The sequence below is a fragment of the Hippocampus guttulatus genome, chromosome 12, assembly GCF_054856545.1.
Source record: "Hippocampus guttulatus isolate MCC_2025c chromosome 12, RoL_Hgut_1.0, whole genome shotgun sequence".
In the NCBI taxonomy this organism is placed as follows: domain Eukaryota; kingdom Metazoa; phylum Chordata; class Actinopteri; order Syngnathiformes; family Syngnathidae; genus Hippocampus; species Hippocampus guttulatus.
Genome location: NC_141272.1, coordinates 8,314,625 through 8,337,211, shown reverse-complemented (window position 1 = coordinate 8,337,211; position 22,587 = coordinate 8,314,625). Strand labels below are relative to the sequence as shown.

Here is a 22,587-nt window from a genome sequence, read left to right as displayed (position 1 = left end):
CAGTTTTGAAAAACAAAACTTCCTTGTACATAAACGTTTCCCTTTTCATCGACTTTCATAGGCCTTGTGGAGATGACAATAAAATACAAATTACATGTTTAAGAAATTTGTTGAGTGTTAGTGAGGGCTATGTTTCCCATAGCTTTATTAATGTGATAAAGCCAGTTACAAAAAATCTCAATTAGCTCTTGAGAACAACTGAAAACATACATCTTTTATGAGTTATTTTCAGATTAGACAACAAATATCTGATTGCGAGAAGATTTTTAGGCTGACACAAGACATCACATTCGCCAAGAAACATTCAGACAATTCTCTTTAATAGGGCCGTGAATGGGGAATACATTGCTTCTCCAAATTTGTTGCCATTGTCGTTTAATACTGCCTGATTCACATTCCTCCATGTGTAGCTGTCCTTATTTTTTTCCGACCCTAAATTCTCAATCAATCAAAATCTTTACCATAATGAAAAAAATAATGAGACCTTTTTTTTTGGTCAAAAAAGTGAAAAAGCATATCGATTTGTGTTTTGAAATGTAGAGAGTACAAGAAAAAAAGTTATCAGAAAAATAAATGCTCAAGTAAACTACAGATTACTGAAACAAAAAATGCACAGTACACAAAGTAGAACTGTAGTATGTATTTATATCTTGCCATTTCCCAGTACTGGTCACAGCAATACGATGATGCAATACAGCTGAATTATAATGCTTGCAGGATATAGACCAAGTTCCAACTGAAAACTCTCTCTACAACACGTTGTTGCTCTGAGATGATCCGATACATTCCCAGTAAGACGGTAAACGGTTGTGGAAGGAAGCTGGAGTTCCAAGAGCAATGTTTACATTGTTGCTTGCTACCATTGGATCTGTAAAGTTGCAAAACTGTCCACTCTGCTCCATCAGATGCGAGGTCGCCTCTGGTGCTGAAAAAGCAGGAAATAATTTGCGTTGTTTTATATTAGGTTTGATAAATTAATTACGCAATGAATGATGAAATTAAATTATTAAAAAACATCAAAATGTAAAACTAGATGTTGCATGTTATAAAATATTACAATGAATAATATAGTACACCCACATACAGTACATAGAAACACAGTATTGCACTCACCCGTTGACTCTTTTAAGTCCCTTTCCCTTACTGCGTTTGTGATACTGCGCGCAGTCACATCCTCTGGTGGATACCACACGCCAAGAGGCTTGGAAATGTTTCCCCTGTTTTCACAAAAAGCATTCATCTGACACCTTCTTCATGAGGCAAAATGTACTCTGAATGAATTCCACACTATCACGAACCAATCCTGTGTGTCTGTTGTTCTGAAGCCTTTAGCAAATGGATTGCTGGCTATCTTCAGCTGAGTGATCTGGCAGCAAGATAGATTAGATGGTTCAGTCACAGAGTGGTAAAAGTAAAGTAACATCGCCTAATCCTGTGAAACGTTTGATTTCAAATATGTCTTGGTTTTCCTACCCTGTGGTTTTGATAGGCAGTGACTGCCATGAAGCGTGTCTCGGGGAAGGAGAAGGAGCAAAAGTTTCTGTCTGCATTTAAATGGCTGTTGGGTGTTGTATCCACATACACTACATGGAAACGTGGCTGGTACCGATGCATAGAATTCAGTATCATCTGGCCGGGAAAAGGAAAAAAAACATCTTGACCAAATACTTATATAATTTTCATGGAAAAAAAAAGATCCCTAAAACACAGCGACAAAAACTAACATGTCCATTGTCATCAAGCAGGTTGTTGGTCAGCTTGAGAGTGTCAAAGGATACAGTCTGCTTCATCCACTGGGCTCCACGAGCTGGTGAGTCTGGGTGGAAGTGCATTCGACTTGGTGCCGAAATGTCAGCTCGACCTGCCACCAACCAGGATGAGCTGTGGAACGCATATCTGAGAAACACGCACACACATACACCCACGCACACACACTTGCGCATTACAACCTAATTCAGAATGCAAGTAAATTTGCTGAAGAGCAGACTAGATTATTATTGATCTCAGTCACCATGGCTAATATCTATGCTTAATTTTGTGATTTCTACCTGTATCTTTTATCATCGACAGGAATAAAATCCATAAGCAGAACATATTCAGCAGCAGGATCCATTCCGAAGATTCGCACCTGGAATGTTGGAAACATCCTCCTGCCATTTTTGAACAGAAATGGCGTCACAAGGGATTTCAAGCAGAAGCAACAAGTATAAATTTGGCGAAATGTTACCTTCCGGCTTTGGTGACGATCATTTCGGTACCTAGCTCATCAAACTGCTGCCAAAGTGCATGCATCTCCAGCTGAACTCTGACCTTATTGACTGGTGGGACCCTAGTGCTTGATAACGATGGACAGTTTTTGCAACCTATCGTAGGTAATTTACAGCTTTGAGACAGCGGCGAACCTGGAAAGAGAAAATGATCATTATCATCACAGAAATATACAATTTGTCAGTTCAGACTTACCACTCCTTGTCTGAGAAGTCATTCTAATGAAGTTTAGGGTCTGTATTATATACTGTATAATTGTTTTCAGTTCGTGTGTGTGTGTGTGTTCCTCTTGTTGGCGCTCCCTTTTTTGCCTCAAGACCAACAGGGCGCAAAAGAAGTCTTTCCTAAGCAGTGCACCGTTGTGTGAAAAATGGTAATCGCCCTCCAAATCCAGGGCCACAAATGCACATCCCAACATTTGTGAGAGAGTGGTGGCAGCATCAGGAGTGCAAGCAGGTTTTATGCATCTCGTGACTCTCACTGGGGACCACAAGGCCTTCCTCATCCATTATAATACACATAATGCCACTGACATGCCCCAGTCACAGCTGCACACATGTCTGTGGCCCCAAGAGCTGTCATTCTGAGACGGTAGAAATTAAACACACATCTTGGCAACAAATTACACAAACATGCACCTTGAAGCCGTGCTTACGTTAATGCCTATTTGATTTAGCCCAAAGCCTAACTGCTGGGTTGTAACGCATTATTAACTTTCATCTGAACAGATAGTTACTTTGTGTAGATGAAGACGGAAACAAATGGGTTCAATATTCATTGATCATTTTTTAAAAGTTGAATTTCATTACCACACTGATGATACAGTCATTAATTTTTAAAATGGAAAAATATAACTACAGAAATCTGGGTTTGGTTTACTATAATTTTGTCTCTGTTATTTGTGTGTGTGTGTGTGTGTGTGTGTGTGTGCGTGCGTGCGCCAATTTGGTAGTGTTGAAGGTTTTCAGCCTGGGGTGTGCTTCCCCTAATAAAGAACATACTTAAGTTTGTCAATAGACCAGGTGACGCTCATTAATCACAGCTCACAGCTTTGTGATAAACGATGACCTCTCAATAGGCTGTCTGCATGACCTGCATTTCCAAAACTATTATTCTGGTCAAAAGAAGGGATGGGGCAATACCATACACTCTATAAGGTGGAATATGACTTTCTGAACTGCAGTTTTTGGTCTTTGAATTGACACTGTGTGTGTGTGCGTGCTTGTTGCGATGACACTCGCTTACAGTGGCTTCAAATTGGAGCTCAGGGACACCGGAAAATATAAAACCACGATTTGACGGAGTAAAATTGGAAGAGGCATCGGCTTCATTCAAATCTCCCATGTGTATTAATTTCGGTTTCGCAGTTGAATATCACGACAAGGGAGTGAAAGCTTTTGAAAGGCCTTGTACTTTAGAGAAACACAAGCAATATAAGCGAGCTTCTTCTGTGTTTGGATCCGTTATAATCCTTGGTAGACCCACCATATAGTACGGTGCAATTTACTTTGATCGATTTGCAGCCCTTTTCTTTGGGTGAAGATGTGCAGTTTGACAAGTTATATCGTGATCTTTCTACTTCTACTTGGCCCTCCCTACTGTGGGACTCTTTGGCACAGTTGCTCGTTGAATCCAGTTAAGACCGTAGAGTCACACATTGTTACGTGGGTTAGACCAGCGGTCGGTGATCATTTACACTCAAAGGGCTATTTCGACCTGGTTTCCACGGAAAAGACAACACTGGGACCCGCAAAAACTTTTTGAGATCTGAATATATATTTATATTACACTTGTGAAATCGTGTGTTGATGAAATCCAGGCATCCATACTAAATGAACACATATTTTGAATTTTTTTTTTTAAATCGCAGAGTTGAAGGTATCTTTCAAATTGATTAAAAAGCTGAACTTGGGCAAAGGTCCAGAGCTGGACTTCTAGCAAACAAAAATGACATGAGCCGTCATCCTTTCCACTTTAAGAGCATGTAGCGGAGCCTTGAACTGAATGTTAAAATACAATGGAAATGCATTTCTCTTATTTTCTGCACAATTCCAGTCTGGTTTTTCAAGTTCGCAAATAGGTGTTCTGAAATCTTAATTAATGACTCTTTCACCTATTCTAAGTGTAAACTTCCTCCTACCCCCTTTTTCATGCATGTGATAGTCTGCTTTGCCTTTGCCATACTTTTAATTTCTGTTTATCTTCTTCCTTGTTTATCCTTATACATAAATGTATATTGTTATTTCCATTTAAATGTGAATACTACCTTATTCGAATGGTTGAAGCAAAGACAATCAATCAATCAGTCAGTCAATCCAAAAAAAGGTTTCATAAACAGGAAGATGTTTATTCAGCTGTCTTTTGCCCAAGCAGTTTTCATGAGACACCCGTCATCACAGATCCACTCGTGATAACCCAGTTAGAAATGAATACACAGACAGAATACACAGAAAAAAAAGGTCAGTAACTGGCCTTGGTTTGTGACAACGAAAGCACGCATGTGCTAAGTGTGTATGTATTCATGACTCTTGTGCCTTTGCGTTGAAGGTTTCAAAGATGGTCTGGAAGATAGTTTGGAGTTTCGCCTTGACATCTTCAACAAGAGGGTTTATCTTCTCTTTCATGGCAGCGAGATCTTCTGCTGTGACGGATTTTGCTTGTTTGTAGGCAATTTTCATCTGGTCTTTATAATCCTCCACATAAGGTGCTGCAAGTTCTTTCAGATCCTCCAGGCGATGAGTAACCTTTTCACGCACAGCTTCAATGATGGGCGTGAGAGCACTCTTGGTCTCCTCAACGTTGATTGCAATCTTTTTCTGCAGATCTTCCATGACGGGCTCCAGCTTGGCTTTCAGACTCGCCATTTCAGCCTCATGCTTGGCCTGGTACTCTGTGACCACAGGCTCCAGAAGTGCACGGTACTCTTCAATGTGCTTGTTAACAACGTCGTGCAGCTTTTCATTAAGTGGCTTGAGTTGCACCTTCAAGGTATCGATATCAGCGTTGACCTTAGTTTGGAAATCTTGAGTCAGTTCAGAGATCGTAGTAACCACGCCGTCGGTGATGGGAGAAACGGAACCTTGCACAACTTTCATCTGAGTGTGTATCTCCTCTATACGCGAACTAATAAGGTCTCTGGGTAAGAACAGGGAAAAGGAGAAAAACATCACTTTTTAACAAGGCATGAAATGCCTCCACTACCCCCCCCCCCCGAAATGTGAAAGTTATAAAACTGAATCAGCATGAGAACACATTAGCATAGTTTCGTTGCGAGATGAAACAGAGGGTAGGACTGGCTAGAAAAATGTTCATGAAATTGCCGTACTTGAATTCTTTGTACTCTGTATCATCAAGTTGACCCAGGGCTCTTTGGGCACTTTCTTTCACTTCGGTCAAATAGACGTCCAGAGCATTCCGGGCATGGGCTAAGGCGCTGGGTGGGTCAGGCTGCAGCGAAGCAGCCTGAGACCCTGTGCAGGAAAACATATGTGCAGGGATGAGTTTCACAAAGAAAACCAGCACATTCAGTCAGATGGTATCTACCGATCAGAGTTGCATGTACTCACCAACCGCCAGCAGCAAGGTGACAGCGAGAGCAACAAACTTCATGATGGAGGTCTGAAGTGAAAAGGCAAGGGTGGTTGGTTTTATTGTTGTTTGAACACCAGCAAAGACACTCAAATGCTTGAATCCAGTATGCATAATCATTATCAACTTGTGGTCTTGTCTAAGCAAAGAATCAGGGCTCGACCAATGCCCATAAAATTAAATGAACTTGTGATGTGGGCTGATGAGGAGCGGATTGATTTGGACTGCTTGCTAATGTCAATCCGGGCCTTTCCGACACAATCATGTCATTAGTCTGTAAATCTCCGCATCATCTTGACTAGAAGGTTTGTACACTGAAAAAAGAGGAGCTCCAGAAGAAAAAATTAAAAAAAACATGAGCCATAATTTTGCAGCGAGCAGAAAACCCGCGTAGTCTGTCATATAAACCAAGATGTTCTTTTATCCAACGTCCTTGTTCTACATCCCCAAATCCCAATTGCAGCTAGAGCTTGCCTTACCTGGTGGAGTTCTTGACGAGACTGACAACTTGAGAAGGGGCCGACCTTATATAGTGCTCAGATATGGGATGAGATGTTGCATGGAGGAGGGGGGGGGGGAGCAGTGTGTCTCCGTGGAAGTGGACCTCACCCCCAGCCAATTCCCTCAGCAGGGGACCAAATGGAGAGTTCAATGGTCACCTGCTGCGAGATCACTCCGCATGCACACACTCTTCCAGAAGTGAAAGACTTGAATCTCTCGATTCTTCTGCAACTATCGGGCATGTGCCACTTGAATTTCGCTAAATGACTCTTCATTTAACAAACTAATGAGAGGTGTACCGTCAAGCAAATGACTTTATGATGTAAATGTAAAAATCTGTAACACAAAACAAGGTTGAACGTCAGTGTTTTGGGAAGGGGCGTTAGAATACGGGACAAGCAAATACTGGAAAACAAGGTAAAAGTTCAGACGACTCGAGTCAACGGTATTTGTATTAGTTGGATTAGGCATTTTGTTTGCAGCAGATGAGCCATTCACCTTGGTGCAAACACAGGCAGGACGTATATGTAAGATTCCTTTTAATCATCACAAACACACAAGGACAGGAGACCTCGCAAGAATCAAATGTATATTGTACCACAAACAGTCAATGTTATGCCCATTTTGGAACTGAAGACTGCACTCCTTTGATCTTTCAGACAGTACAAGTTTGATTAATAGGTCAAAGAGTGTTGTGTGCCATGCTGTTGTTTGTTGTCCTATCGCTCAGTGGACTTTGTTACAGTGGCTTCATGCAATTCACTTTAAGGAAGCGGGATGATCGTCGAAATGTCTCCAATTGTGCGGCTATTCAAATGTCTTTAGCCACAAGTAATTGAAATCATAGTTTCTGTAAATTATTCAAAGTAATTGAGATGGAATGAAATCAAATTATTTACATAACGTGGCAGTGTCTTGGAAAACATCAATGTGACATCATGTTTCTTGAGGTCAGCTATGCAAAAGTCTCATGTGCTCCACTTTTGTTTTTGTTTTAATGAGTCCTCGTTCATTAATATGTCAACGTATCAAAGGAAAGCTTGAACTTTGTCACTGTCATCAATTGGCTATGTGCCCATTTTGAAATGATTAATGAAACTAACACCAACACATAATTTAGCCTGACTTTATATTGTTATGACCCGACCGACGGGACCATTCAGACTGAGGGGTGACAACATCAAATGCTTCACCCATCTGTTTGACACCAATTAAAGCCAGAGTGTCAGCAATGGGATGGATATGTATATGTTTTGTGCTCCCCACAATATAAAGAGACTACATTGTAAGCTAACGATAGAACATTGACCGGTGCAAAGCTCCAGAGTGATTGTACAGCATTGTACAGACAAGTGTGATAAGCACGATCTACATATCAGCGCCCGGGTTCAGAGCTGCTGATCAAGACTAAAATGGGGCCTCTCAGAGGAATGACTTTTATCTGGAACAGCAACCTTTGAGATGGCACGCAGTGCATTTCATTGATTTGGCATTCACACTTATCTGTCCATCGAGATAACTGCCATAATTGTTATCAAGAGGACCTCAGTGCTCCAACCTGCTCGTTTCATAATGCTGTACGGCATTGACAAATGTGGAGCAAAGTTTTCACTATATGCAGCAAGTTTTTTAAAATGGACAAAAGAGAGCGGCAACAATGATCATCTGCAGCAATACAGTATTGGGTTTCGCTCCTAATTTATCTTTTTAGTGACACACATTTCACCAACTTGTTATTTTGGTGACCACCAAGTGGCCAGACAGGTGTGAAGCGATTTCCTGGAGCTGATAAATATTTAATCAGCAAATCCACCACTTGATCGGGCTCTGGCTGAGGGTCAGAGTTCACTTCATTGTTCCAGCTGATATCATAATGGAGCACAGTTCTCAAACCGCCAGGGGAGGTTATTTCAGCTGTAAGCAACACTGAGGAGCTTTGCGCTCCCCCCGCCCTCGACTCAACATTTCAGAAAAATCTGCTCAACTCTTGTGATGATGTTTTTGTAACGTCACATCTGCTGAGGTCGCTTCTGCTTTAATACTCAGCCCAAAGCTGTAGTTGAAGTGTTACTGTAGGTTGTTTGACTCAATTTGATTGAGCAAAGCCGGGTCATGCACAACGAACTCAAACAACCAGAATTATTCTAAAATGGATGACATTTCATCAGATTATTGTTTGTGACGACACACTTTTGCACAGAAGTAAGTAAATACTTTTGTACACCAACCAGCCACAGTAGAATGATCACTATAACAGTCTAAGTGTCAGGTTCAGAACCGAAGCGAATAATGTTTTTTTTGGATCCCAGAAATGCAGTCTCTGACAAAATGCAATAACAAAAAATATTTATTTTCAGAAAAGTGCACCAAGAAAGTCCTAACAGAAATCGCTGGTCACAAGGAGCCAGGAATAACAGTGCAACAACAAAAAGCGCTTGCAAAAGGCAAAGTCACAGTCAAACCGAGAATATAAACAAAATGACAAGAGTCCAAATACAAAAATCTTTAATCTTGCTCTTATTTCGTTTATATCATATATACCACAGGTGGCAAAGTCAAGGCCCAGGGGCCAGATTTTTATGTGGCCCGCAAATGCAAATCATATGTGTCAACTTCCATGATCCTTGCTGAAATATGTACCGACATTTCAAATTGCCATACGTAATAAATAACGGTGACATTTTGCAATAATCCTGATACCCTGTTTACCCTCAAGAAATATTTCTAAAGACTGATTTCAAAACTAGTGAGCCATCATTTTTTTTGTGTACAAGTAATAATGCGATGTGATGATTAAGCACAGGGAAGACGCAACTCCAAAGTGGCCCGTGACAAAAATGAGTTTGTTTGATAGTATATATATATTATAGACTATTATATAGTCTATAATATATACTATCAATACTTACAAACGAGGAACTAGAGAGCAAAAATGACTCAGACGAGATCGAGAGGTCGAGGAAACAACACTTTCGCATAAGCAGTGGTGAATCATTTCAGACTCCAGTATCCCAAGAACTAGAGGTTATTTACCCGATTACTCAAGAAGTCAAACCACCCACCACATAAAACAAACAGGACATGACTCATGTCAGTGAGCTCAAACAAAAATCTGCCCTCACACCATTCGAGGGGCAGCATGGCTCAATGGTAGAGTGGTCGTCTCCCAACCCATAGGTTGTGGGTTAGATCCTCGGCCCATGTGACCATATCGAAGTGTCCTTGAGCAAGATACCGAACCCCCAGTTGCTCCTGATGCAGCGTCTTCTGTAGGGGAATGAGGAGTCAGCCACTACGTTTACTTTTTTTCTTGAAACTGGCTGATCTCGTTGCTAAACGTTTCGCTTCACTGCTGTTTTAAAAAAAAGACCTGACTCGGGAGTAATTCAGTTAACAGAGGGAACACAACTACAATGTGTTGCGTTGTAAACAAAGGTACCCATATAACCTCCAAAGTGGCGCAGACGTCCCTTATAACGCAACGCGGCGTAACTACACGTTCCAAAACCCTACCAAGGGTGTCGTCATGCTTGAAAGTGACAGATTTTATTTTTTTGGTACGCACCAAAAATCTATTCTTCCCCTTGAATGCAGCGCAACCAAACAGCTAACTTGTGTAGCGCTCATTTTAAAATGAAATCAACAAGTTTCGCAAATGTAGTCTAAATTCCCGCTAAAAGCAAAACATCCAGTAAAACAGCGGTTTGGTGGACGTCTTTTACGATGGCTCGCTGCCGTTTTGTCAACATTTGCCCCAAAGGTTTGAATGAAACAAACATTTGCCATGAAGCCATCCCTCACCCGTGACGTTTGACGACATGCGTGACGAGTGTGCTTTTGTCATCAGTTTTTGTTCTCCAAAACTACAGGGGGGATAAACCTGTGCTTCTAAATTCTGGTGTTCATGTCTGCTTAGAAGTAAATAACCACCTTGTCCCCCGTCTCACACTATTTATTTATTCATTTGTTTATTCAGTTATTTGTTTCTTTTTGCCATAATATAGGCATTTATTAGCCATCAGCAGTAGCTATGAGTGGCTCGGAGACTCAAGAATCAGATCGCTCTGAAGAAGGTAGGCTATGCACTGTGTAAACATTCTACATGCCCAATTATTCAAATCCCAAACTACACGCGAGACTAGCATATTTAAAGATCTACGCCCGTTTTTGGCTAAATAACGTCCGTTTTTGGCTGGTTTTTGGCCCGTTTTCGCTTGAAGCCATTGTGAATCCAATACCATCACGTAGATTAAGATGAATTATTGTTATTTTCCATTAGATATCAGACTGTACGCACGGGACATAGGCATTGATCCCGAGACTGAGCCAGAGCTTTTGTGTCTTGCCAGGGAAGCTATATTTGCCCGTCTTCCCCCAGGATGGGCTGAGAGGTAAGTCACTGGAGGTGATATAGCCACAGGGCTCCATTTTTACTTCTCTACAGTTTGACATATATTCTCAGTTATGTACAGTACCTTTGGCAGAATTGCACATTACATACTGCATGAAATAAACCTGATTATTCAAACAAAAGTCACTGGCAATGTAGCAGTTGACTTGCCCGACTCAGTGGCAGTGTGACTTTCAGTGTTAATGGTTGTTTATATGTGCGCTTTCCCCTGTGACTGACTGGCGACCAGTCCAGGCTGCAGTCTGACCTTTGTCAGGAGGGATAGGCCCCCGTGGCCTGTATGTAACCCAGAAGATGATAAGGCTCAGGGGTCAGCAACTTGAATAGGGTCCCTTCAAAATAGTTGTGCGGATACTGTATTTTAACACAGCGCAAAATTAACCAATGTGAAACACAATGACTCTTGACACTTTTGTCATTTATCTTATGTATAAATACCACAGATCAACAAAGGGCAGAAAAACACAGATATGAAGAGTCTGCTGCCACGATTCCCAAAACAGTAAACACATATAAGAATCCAACTCAAACAATAACTTTCAATAATCCATACATTATTAGACATGTTAATAGATGGTCATTTGAACAAGCACTTCATGGGAATGGACATTTACAAACCACATTCATTTCTTTTAAACCAGGGGTGTCCAAAGTCGGTCCTCAAGGGCCGCTGTCCTGCCTGTTTTCCAGCTTTCCCAGGAGCAACGCCATCCATCCATCCATCCATCTTCTACCGCTTATCCGGGGCCGGGTCGCGGGGGCAACAGCTTTAGCAGGGAAGCCCAGACTTCCCTCTCCCTAGCTACTTCTTCCAGCTCTCCCCGGGGGATCCCGAGGCGTTCCCAGGCCAGCTGGGTGACATAGTCACTCCAGCGTGTCCTGGGTCTTCCTCGGGGTCTCCTCCCAGTGGGACATGCCCGGAACACCTCACCAGGGAGGCGTTCAGGAGGCATCCGAATCAGATGCCCAAGCCACCTCATCTGGCTCCTCTCGATGTGGAGGAGAAGCGGCTCGACTCTGAGCCCCTCCCGGATGACCGAGCTTCTCACCTTATCTCTAAGGGAGAGCCCGGACACCCTGCGGAGAAAACTCATTTCGGCCGCTTGTATCCGGGATCTCGTTCTTTCGGTCACGACCCATAGCTCGTGACCATAGATGAGGGTTGGAACGTAGATCGACCGGTAAATTGAGAGCTTCGCCCTTCGGCTCAGCTCCTTCTTCACCACGACAGACCGATACAACGTCCGCATCACAGCAGACGCTGCACCGATCCGCCTGTCGATCTCTCGCTCCCTCCTGCCCTCACTCGTGAACAAGACCCCAAGATACTTAAACTCCTCCACTTGGGGCAAGATCTCTCCCCCGACCCGGAGGGGGCACTCCACCCTTTTCCGACTGAGGACCATGGTTTCAGATTTGGAGGTGCTGATTTTCATCCCAACCGCTTCACACTCGGCTGCGAAACGCTCCAGTGAGAGTTGGAGAGCCCCGTTTGAAGGAGCCAACAGCACCACTTCATCTGCGAAAAGCAACGCACCCGATTCAAATCATCTGGATTGTTCTAATGCTGCTTCAGAGCTGTCTGATGATCTGATCATTTGAATCAGGTGTGTTGCAGAAGGGAGAGATGGAAAACAGGCAGGACGGTGGCCCTCCAGGCCTGGAGCTGGACATGCCTGTTTTAAACGTTCTATTGGGAGCTGTTATCATCTGATTTTCTGGCCAGAGCCTGGCACCAAACATGTGTACTGTGGCCATCAATTGTTTGTTTTAAGAGCTATGGTATGTATGCCAGATAAAACTGCTGATAGACCACAACAAAAATAGTGCAGCAGGTTCATGTAAATGTAAGTAGTATATATTCAAATGCAAAGCTCATACTACTCTTTCAACTATACACTTGAATGCAGCAACATAGGCTGGTTTGTGAGAATAGAAACCGAAACTACCCCTGAGGATTTCGTGAACACAGTTTGTTCATTTTTGCAATTTTCCATCTGCATTTGCAAAGAATCTGCTTCTGATTGGCTCCAAACCAAAATACCAGAGTTGAGTAGATGACATTAGCATCTAAATTTAACAGTATTAAAACACCCGTTATTTGAGCTGGTGGCGGGCAGCATCTTTGGGGACAGGAGAACACGACCTAACTGACTCGGGCTTGGCTGTTTAAAAGCCTTTTCGATATGCCAATATCTATAAAGCCAGGGCGCCGTTGCCCTTCCTCTTTTGTTCCCTGCTATGCTGCATTAATACAGCACAAGATTCGACCTGTTTGTCATACTGCAGTAGTGTTTTAGCGCCGTCTTGTGGCATCTTGGTGCCAAGGAACTACTGTATGTTGAAGTGAGTTGTGGAAATGTGTTTTGTGCTTTGTTGCCATTGGGCTTTTTTTACCTGGATTATTTGGAATTTGATTTATTTCTTTTATTCAGAATACCAATTGAGGCCTTTTCAAACTGTATCCTGCTTTTGACTATGAGTGACTTTATCCCTCCAGCAAAGACGAGAGTGGGAACCCGGTCTTTCACAACCACTATTTGCAGACGACGACTAACGAGCACCCCTGCAAAGTGCAGTACCGCAAAATGGTGATCCAGGAACGTGAGCGTATCCAGCGCTCCGTTGCTGTTGGAAGCTCACTAAGTCAACTGGACAAGAAGGAGAATGAGGATGCTAATAATACACACACAGTGAGTGGCTTAAGATACTTGAAAATTAATCTGTTGTAAAGTTAAACAAAGTATTGTAAAACAGTCATTCAAAGTCATTCAGTTTGTTATATTGGTAAGCCCCCCCCCCCCCCCCCCCCAAATATTTTCATCATTATATATTTTTTTTAAGCGGCCCGGTAGTCCAGTGGTTAGCACGTCGACTTCACAGTGCAGAGGTACCGGGTTCGATTCCAGCTCCGGCCTCCCTGTGTGGAGTTTGCATGTTCCCCCCGGGCCTGCGTGGGTTTTCTCCGGGTACTCCGGTTTCCTCCCACATTCCAAAAACATGCATGGCAGGCTGATTGAACTCTCTAAAAATTGTCCCTACGTGTGAATGTGAGCGTGGATGGTTGTTTGTCTCTGTGTGCCCTGCGATTGGCTGGCAACCGATTCAGGGTGTCCCCCGCCTACTGCCCGAAGACAGCTGGGATAGGCTCCAGCACCCCCCGCGACCCTAGTGAGGATTAAGCGGTTCGGAAAATGGATGGATGGATGGATATATTTTTTAATGAATCAGCTGTTTGTTCAATTGTTTTTTTTCTGCCAAACATCGGAATCAACATCGGCATACAAAAAAAAAAAAAAAATCAATTGCATTCAGATCATACTGTAATTCCAATCAACTGATTGATTCCTGCTCTCTTAAATTCCTCCTATGACTTTCCTAGTAATGGAATATTTGTGGTCCTTGCTTTTTCAGGGACTTTTTTGCAGTGGGTTCTTGAGTGTAATAGGCAGCAAGTGCGAGGAAACATCATCTCGGACACTGCCCAGCTTTGATGACGAAGATGATGGGATCTCAGAAAATCAGGTACACCAAGACGAGCATACACCCGTCGCATCTAAGTAGAGGTGGGCATGTCAGTAAATTTTGCCGGTCTGTCACTAGTCCTTCGACAGCAGTCGGGCCACCCGTCCGCCATAGTCACTACGTCATTATTTCAAGCCGACCAAACCTGTCATCGTCCTCTCATCCTTTTATCATTGCTATTGTAACCACATTTCCATCATTGCTATATTATTTATCACCACTATTGTAGAAACGTCAGCTCATTATCTTCCTCATCTTCGGCAATGGTTAGTGACAATTCCAGTGAGGGATGAAAACCAATTCCCGTTGGTGCAGAGTTCGTCCATTTTCTTAAGGTTGCCATCATTCGACCGTTCGTCAGTGAGGGCTCGAGAGAAATTTCCACCGCTACTCAGAGAATGAGTGCATCTGCATCAAAAATTTTACATGGAGTAAAAATGATGACTTACATGAAGTTAAATTTGCTCTACGTTATTTACTGTTCGCTTCCCAATGTTATTTTAATGCTAACCATCAATGTTACTACAAATCAACATTCCATCTAATTATGTCACGCATAGAAATAAATAGGAATATGAGAGTAGCTACCTGATATCTTTGTGGTTTCGTTTTATATCTTAGTGGTTTTGTTCTGTACAATATTTACTGTGTAAAGTTAAATTGTTTTAGCTGTCTGCATGTGTCAGTTAAAATGCATGTATACATTTGTGACCACATGTTCATCATAGGACTCTGGAGGCACTGTTAGTGGCGATCAAGCAGAGATGTCAAAGTCAGGAATGCTTGATAAGACCCGTTCTTGGGACCAGAGTACTGAATCACCACTGCAACAGGTACAATACATTGTCATATAAAATGGTTGCTTTGGCTCAATAAAAGTTGGGGAAAGACTGTCTTTGATCAGCCCCATAAATTCAACAGGAATGTGTCATAGAATTGAATCTTCATCAGCCTCACTTCGCACCCAGTTTGTGCTCAACCTGTCTAATTCCAAATATTTGGACTTTCTCCATATTCACATCTTATTCCCCACTCATTGCATACATTGTCTTCATCTTATCATTGAGTTGAATTGAAGTACTGTACTTGTTATCGGTATCATTATTTTTTTCTCATCTTTAAGCTGACTGGTGAATTTCCGATGTCCGACATCTCTATTTCCTGTGACAGTCGGCTGGCGACGGACGAAAAAGATGGCGAGAATGAGGCGACTGATGCTGCTAAGGGGTTTGTTTTGTCTTTTCATCTTGTTGGGGATGTCATGAATGCCATAAACAGACAATAAAAATCATTTGTCATAAATCCCAAAATTTCCCAACTATTTTACAGTGATAGTTGTAACATCAACAGACTTACTTGGATTCACCTTCATCTCAGTGTAACTTGTGTGTGTGTGTCACGTTTGTGGAACAAATTGTTGCCAGGAAGAGTGCTGGAGCCTATCCCAGCCGTCTCCGAGCAGTAGGCGGGGTACACCCTGAACTGGTTGCCATCCAATCGCAGGGCACACATAAACAAGCAACCATCCACGCTTACAATCACCTCTAGGGAGAATTTACAGTGTTCCATTAACCTGCCACGCATGTTTTTGGAATGTGGGAGAAAACGGGAGTACCCGGAGAAAATCCATGCAGGCATGGGGAGAACATGCAAATTCCACACAGGAAGACCAGAGCCACAATCGAACCCTGCACCTCTGCTCTGTGAGACCGATGTGCTAACTAGTCAACTACGGTGCCGCCACTTTTTATACGTTAAAAATGCAAAACAAAGTGTACAGATAAAAACGTAACCAATGGAAAGAAACAGCAACAAAGAAACAAAGATACCCATTCTTCCCATCTTTACATATAAACACACAGACACAGCACAGAATATGACGTGATCGTCTCGGGACATGGCAAGGATCCAGGTGAGGAATCTGGGAGCAATCCATACCTAGAGGTGTGACAAGTCCTCAACCACATAGGAGGTACCGCCACAGACCACCCTGACCCAGGTAGACAGGGGTCGATTCACGATTCGCGGAGCCCCCAAATTCCCCGGCTCCGGGGAGTCCACAGGACGGCATTACCGCGGACGGAGCAAACGCACCTCTCTGAATGGCGGCTCCCATTTGAAATGATTCGACCGAATCACTATGCTAGTAACACTGTACTTTTGTAGCGTTCATAGACATGTTGAAAGTCTAAATCAAGTCAAGCAGTGCACGCTTTCAACGATGGAAGCTGCCGATAAAAGTCATTTTTTACAGAAAAAAAAGTTATGATGAATAAACTCAGATAAATCAATTAATCGCTTAGTTCTAGGCTGATGGGAGCGAGCAGGAGCGGATTAAGGTCATAGGGAAATTGCTTAAACGGCTTCACTTCTAACAAGTATGGGAATTCAGGTTAAAAGAAGTCACTCATTTGGAACAGTTCCAAATAGAGTTGTGCAATATATAATACATCGATTATCATAGCTGCCATAGAAAAGCTATCACACGATATCACGTGCTTACAAATACAGGTGTTTTTCAATAAGACATTGAGATGCTGGCACCAGATGTAGTGCAAAGATCATTTAGAATAGATGATAATCCAGCTCCATAATTTTTCCCTGGTTGACAGCACACATGGTCCGACCTATCTGTACTTGCAAACAAAATCCTTCCACACGACTATCCTTTGTCTCTTATCGGCATCTGTTTTACATGTCACCCAAAATGTTCAAGCCAAGACATCACAGTCAGGCTGTCTGAATAAGATGAACAACCTTGTGTTCCTAAAACTCAAACTTTGATACAAGTCATTTGTTAGCACTTTAATTGGAAAAACGGTTGGCATATTTGAATATTACGCAAAGTACTCATTTCTGCATTCCTAGAAACTTACAACAAAAAAAATTGTCCATTTCGCAAACTGACTGCTGGATCACATTATGTCCAGACTACCAAATTGGATACCTGCCCTTTTTGAGTTTTTATCAATTTTGTATTCTTGTTTGCTAAAACAGCTTCAATTGATTTGCACCTCTCATTCAACACTCCTGCAGCCCAGATGAATCAGGGCATGACTCCTCTGGTGAAGACAACAGTGCATCATTGGACCATGAACGCAATAAGTTCACTGACCCAAGAGCAAAAGAGGACCAAGAGAAAGAAGAACTTCTCAAAACAGTGAGTATCAAAAAGTAGTGAGTTTCAATCACTGTCAAGATTTCCAGTCTAAAATGGAATCAAATCAAATCCACTCCAAAGCATAAGGTGATACAGTGATTATTGTTGCTTTGCCAGGGTTTGTTTTGCAGTGGATTCTTGAGTGTTTTGAGCAGTATGCTGGATGAAAGTTCTTCAACACCTTCAAGCCGTGATGATGAAGACAATGCCATCTTTGAAAAGGAGGTAACAATGTCAAAGTTGCTCATTTCGTGATGTTGGGCTAAGTATTTTCGTAAAAGTGCATTTCTTCTTCACCGTAGGATTCAAGAAGCACTGATGTAGATCTACTGGAGCAACCACAAATGCAGGACATATCTGCAGACCACAGTACCGACTCGGAGCAACAGGTACTGCATGTTTGGCAGGTTTGGTTACGGCAGCAGACGTCAAACTTAACATATTTGACGCCCTTTTTTTTTTTTTTTTTTTCAGCTAGGGATAGATGTCAAAGAAGAAGATGAAGAGACTGAGGGAGGAAAAAGGTGTGTAGCTCTTTCGATGCTCTTTCCTGAAATATGCTCATATTTATACTTAAGCGTTCGTACAGAAGGACTGATTCCACAGAATATCTATATTGAGAAATTTTAAGTAACTTCGTTTTACCAATACTGGCACAAGCGATCTTGCGCGTACTGCAGGGGCTTGTCTGGGATGCCAGAATCTGTGAAGGATCCACCTTAAGTCTCAAATGACGCGAACCGTATGGGTAGCTTGTGTTTTCCATACTTAGAGAATACGTATGGTTTACGTAACATGTCACAGCCCATCAGATTCTAAAAAGCCAGTCTTGTGTGGGAAGTGGAGGCAGAAGAGTTTCATGGTTTTCACCGCACAGCGCCGGATTTAAGAAAAGGGGGAAGGGTGGTAACATGGAAAACTTTTCAAGGGTTGTTGCAGCCAATTCCACCTTGTGGTATATCTTTTATACATTTACCAGCCTGAACACAATGCAATTTTAATTTAATTTATCAAGCAAATATCGCACAATATTAGCTTGTTTCCTGAAACCACCTGCGTTAAATCGCCTTCGTCTTCCCTCTTTTCTCTGCAGCCTGGATGAGTCTGAGTCTAGCTCTGCTGAAAAAGGCCGCCTTAGCCTCGAAACACGCGGCCGTGACGACATTCAGATGCCTTCATTGAGTTCTTCAGGAGCTGAAAAAGACAAACAAGTACAGGAGGCTCACAAAACACGTGGGGTGAGTGGCTGTTAAATCGAATATCTAACATTGTATGATCTATGTAGCGACATATGCATGCGAGCGCACACACAAATACTATATATTGCAATGATCAGGATCTTTATCAGGCTCCTGCAGAGCTTGCTGATGAGCTGATCATTTGAATCAGGTGTGCTGCAACAGGGAGAAGCGGAAAACATGCAGGAAGGCGGCCCTCGAGGACCGGCTTTTGACACTTAAGAGCTCAAGTGACAAGGAAACATTTGACTAGGAAAAATTTAAAACACACGCGACCCTTTATCGTTTAAGTGATTGAACAACGATTGCATTTCTTTATTTATTTTGCACATGCAAATGAGTATTCACAGCCTTTGACATTGAGCTTAAAATTGCGCTTCCAATGCATCCCGTTTTTACTGATCATCTGTGATTATTCTACACCTTAATTGGAGTTCACCTATGATAAATTCAGTTGATTGGTGGTGATGATGTAGGCACACAACTTTCGACATACAAGGTCACACTGATGACAGTGCTTGTCAGAACACAACCCAAGCATGAAGTCAAAGGAATTGACTGTAGATCTCAAAGGACAGGATTGTCCTGAGGCAAAAGCGTATAGAAATGTTTCAGCCGCTTTGAAGGTCCCGGTGGGCTTAGAGTCCCCTGTTATCTGGAAATTGAAGAAGTTCGGTACCACCAGGACTCTGCCTTGAACAAGCCATCCGCCTAACTTAAGTGACCGGAGAACAACCGCAGTCACTGAGCTTACAAAGAATGCTCCAGTCATACAGTCATAGCTCGAGCTTTCCTCCGTACCATCCCTTCACTGAAGCCTAGTGGTGACAGCATCGTGCTGTGCTGATATTTGTCAGCGTCAGAAACTGAGAAACAAGTCAGGATTGATGGGAAAGATGAATGCGGCAATATACAGTCATCCTGTATAAAAACCTTCTCCAGAGCACCCCGGACTGATTCAGACTGGGATGTCTTTCTGCAGGACAACAACACGAAGCACACAGCCAAAATAGCACAGGAGTGGCTTCACGACAACTCAATGAATGTGCGAGAGCGGGTCAGCCAGAGATCAGCCTTGAATCTGATTCAACATCTCTGGCGAGATCTGAAAATTGCAGTTTACTGACGCTCCCTATTCAACCTGATGGACGTTGAGAGGTGCTGTAAAGAGAAGTGGACGACACTACCACAGATAGGTGTGCCAAACATCCATCCATCCATCCATTTTCAACACCACCTATTCTAAACAGGCTTGCGGGGAGTTGCTGGAGCCTATCCCAGCTGACTTTGAGGGCGGAAGGCAAACTACAACCCCAAACTGGTCACCTGTCAGCCGCAGGGCATGTACAAAAACAAACAACCATTCACACCCACATCCGTACTATCACTGAGTGGGAGCCGATCCCACGCTGCCCGCACGGAAGTTGGGCGAATGTACCATTACACCATCAGCGACATGCCATGCATCATATGAGACAAATGCTTGACGTTGTAATTGCTTCAAAGCCTGTGAATACTTGTACATGTATGCGTGATTACTGCGATTAAAAAAAAAATGAATACAATAAATGAAAACAAAATTTTCAAACATAACTAAAGCGGAATCCAAATAAGCCTTGAACATGGAAAAAGTGAAGAACTGTGAATAATTCTCTTAACGCACATTTTGTATTGCACATGCATTTTGCATTTCCTGCAATATCGTTTTGTGTTTGGGACGGTATCGTACTGACATCCATGTGCCTTGAGTGTCTCCTGGTATCTTGTTGATTTGAAACTAGATTTTCAGTTTACGTGTATTTTTCCCTTTTCTGTATCCCGTAGCCTCCATCAGGGTTTCGTGGCTCGGATAGTCGTGTTTGCCGTGATAGCCAGCTGGCGAGGGATGTCAAAAAAAGGGAGGATGAGGAGAAGGAGGCTCTCAAGAGGTTTGTTGTTCACATATTCATGGAATCCTGCTAGAATAATTGTTAACAATTAAAATAGCAGTGGACTGTCTTGGTTTGCTTTTTTAAATCACACCCTATTTTGTTCACTGAAAAACCTCTACAGAAACATTCTTCTCCCTCACAATCGTCCGACTTTTCTTTGCAGCCAAGATAAATCTGGACACATGAACACTGCCAGAGATATCAAGAGTTGTCAGTTGGACTCAGGAACTGAACAGGACCAGGATGTGGGTAGCCGAAATATGGAGTCGATACAGGAATACTTTTTTTCTTTTAAGTAGTTTGACTTTTTAAACATCAGCTGCCTTTATCATTTATGTAATTGAATAAGTGCTTCTTGACGGTCACAGTATTGAGTGTGCTTCATCTGTGTTTCAAAAGGCCCATTCTGAGGACCGCTCTTCAAAATCATCGCTTAAAAAAGCCCATTCTGAGGACGGCAGTTCAAAATCATCGCTTAAAAGGACCCAATCTGAGGACCACAGTTCAAAAGCATCGCTTAAAAACGCCCATTCTGAGGACGGCAGTTCAAAATCATCAGTTAAAAGGGCCCATTCTGAGGACCGCAGTTCAAAATCTTCGCTTAAAAAGGCCCATTCTGAGGACGGCAGTTCAAAATCATCGCTTAAAAGGGCCCATTCTGAGGACCGCAGTTCAAAATCTTCACTTAAAAAGGCCCATTCTGAGGACGGCAGTTCAAAATCATCGCTTAAAAGGGCCCATTCTGAGGACCGCAATTCAAAATCATCGCAGCAACAGGTACTGTTCTGTGTACCTTACCCGACGACCTTAATGTTAGTATAAGTGTGTTTCTGGCAGCACATCCCGTGTTCGCATCATCTCAAATCTCACCAGTGATCTTATAAGTCAGTTAACTTGATTGTTCATTGAAAAGTTTAGGGGAAAGAAAAAAACAACTTTTTTTTTATGTTTGTGTATTCCAAAGGTACTCTTTCTCGACTCTGAGAATTCCGTTTGCTCTGAAAGTCAGTCGGACAGTAAGGAGAGTAAGGCTGCAAAAAGGTTTGTAATCGATCACACGGCCACGGAAAAATGCGATGCCGATCATTTTTCAGGTGCTACTCAACCTAAAAAGACTGACTCCACACTGGAAAATGATTGACTCCCGACTAAGATCTCGTTTAAAGTTATCAATTAACAAAGCGAACGCCTGTTGTGAACTTTGCAATATTTGTAATACTATGCTTTATTTACAGTACTTAATCATCTCTGCGGAACCCTTTCTTCTCTTCCAGCCAAGTTGACTCTAAGCGTGACTCTTCTGGTAAAGGCATCCTCACACCTAAGTTGAATCAGTCTGCTGATGAACAGAAGAAGAAGGAGAATGGGGAGCTAATCAAAAAATCAAAAGTGGGTGGCTCCTGAATGGGGTAACAAGTGTCAAACCTATGAGTGGAAATGTATCATGAATATTTCCTAACTCTTAGATAAAGTTTGCACGTACAGTGTCCAAGACCAGTGGTTCTCAGACTTTTCACACCAAGTACCAGCTCAAAAACTAAATACGGGTCTCGCTCTCCAAATCAGGATCAGAATCAGAATCATCTTTATTGGCCAAGTATGTAGAACACACAAGGAATTTATCTCCGGTAAAACACGCTGCACTAGTATCATCATAAACACGGACATGACAAATAGGTATGGAAGGACATTTCGTAATGTAAGTGAACCGTAGTGCGGTGGTACCACCCAGTGACAACTGAGACAATGTGCAAAGTATCAAGCAGAGCTAAAGTGATCAGTGGTAGAATACAATACTATGACAGTTGTACAGTTGGTGCAGAAAATCATTGAACCATTTTAGAGTGACCAGTAGCAGTATTTGTTGTACAAGAAGAGTGACTACGTCAGTGACTGTTTAGGGAGTTAAAGGCTAGAGGGAAGAAGCTGTTTAAGTGTCTGCTGGATTTGGTGCGCATGGATCTG

The 22,587-nt window shown here is 42.5% G+C and overlaps 3 protein-coding genes across 3 annotated transcripts; 1 reads left to right on the top strand and 2 right to left on the bottom strand.

Moving 5' to 3' along the window:
• Positions 1-749: 749 nt before the first annotated feature.
• On the bottom strand, positions 750-2,485 carry LOC147197206 (T-box transcription factor TBX1-A). The gene is made up of 8 exons (XM_086125750.1): positions 2,464-2,485; positions 2,228-2,402; positions 2,049-2,150; positions 1,725-1,896; positions 1,474-1,629; positions 1,299-1,366; positions 1,114-1,217; positions 750-925 (listed from the first exon to the last, which is right to left on the bottom strand). Exons 1-8 carry the CDS (start codon positions 2,483-2,485, stop codon positions 750-752), a joined length of 975 nt encoding a protein of 324 aa, XP_085981876.1.
• A 2,109-nt stretch (positions 2,486-4,594) lies between these two features.
• On the bottom strand, positions 4,595-6,428 carry LOC147197205 (apolipoprotein A-I-like). The gene is made up of 4 exons (XM_086125664.1): positions 6,336-6,428; positions 5,835-5,886; positions 5,594-5,738; positions 4,595-5,403 (listed from the first exon to the last, which is right to left on the bottom strand). Exons 2-4 carry the CDS (start codon positions 5,875-5,877, stop codon positions 4,788-4,790), a joined length of 804 nt encoding a protein of 267 aa, XP_085981790.1. The 5' UTR covers positions 5,878-5,886; positions 6,336-6,428; the 3' UTR covers positions 4,595-4,787.
• Positions 6,429-10,284: 3,856 nt separating this feature from the next.
• Positions 10,285-22,220, top strand: LOC147197204 (uncharacterized). Its single transcript, XM_086125749.1, has 17 exons — positions 10,285-10,430; positions 10,637-10,748; positions 13,269-13,461; positions 14,183-14,293; positions 15,022-15,126; positions 15,417-15,520; positions 17,330-17,453; positions 17,571-17,678; positions 17,756-17,842; positions 17,928-17,977; positions 18,547-18,691; positions 19,674-19,748; positions 20,516-20,619; positions 20,786-20,867; positions 21,022-21,399; positions 21,587-21,663; positions 21,897-22,220. The coding sequence occupies exons 1-17, from the start codon at positions 10,388-10,390 to the stop codon at positions 22,024-22,026; spliced, it is 2,028 nt and encodes a 675-aa protein (XP_085981875.1). The 5' UTR covers positions 10,285-10,387; the 3' UTR covers positions 22,027-22,220.
• Positions 22,221-22,587: the final 367 nt, after the last annotated feature.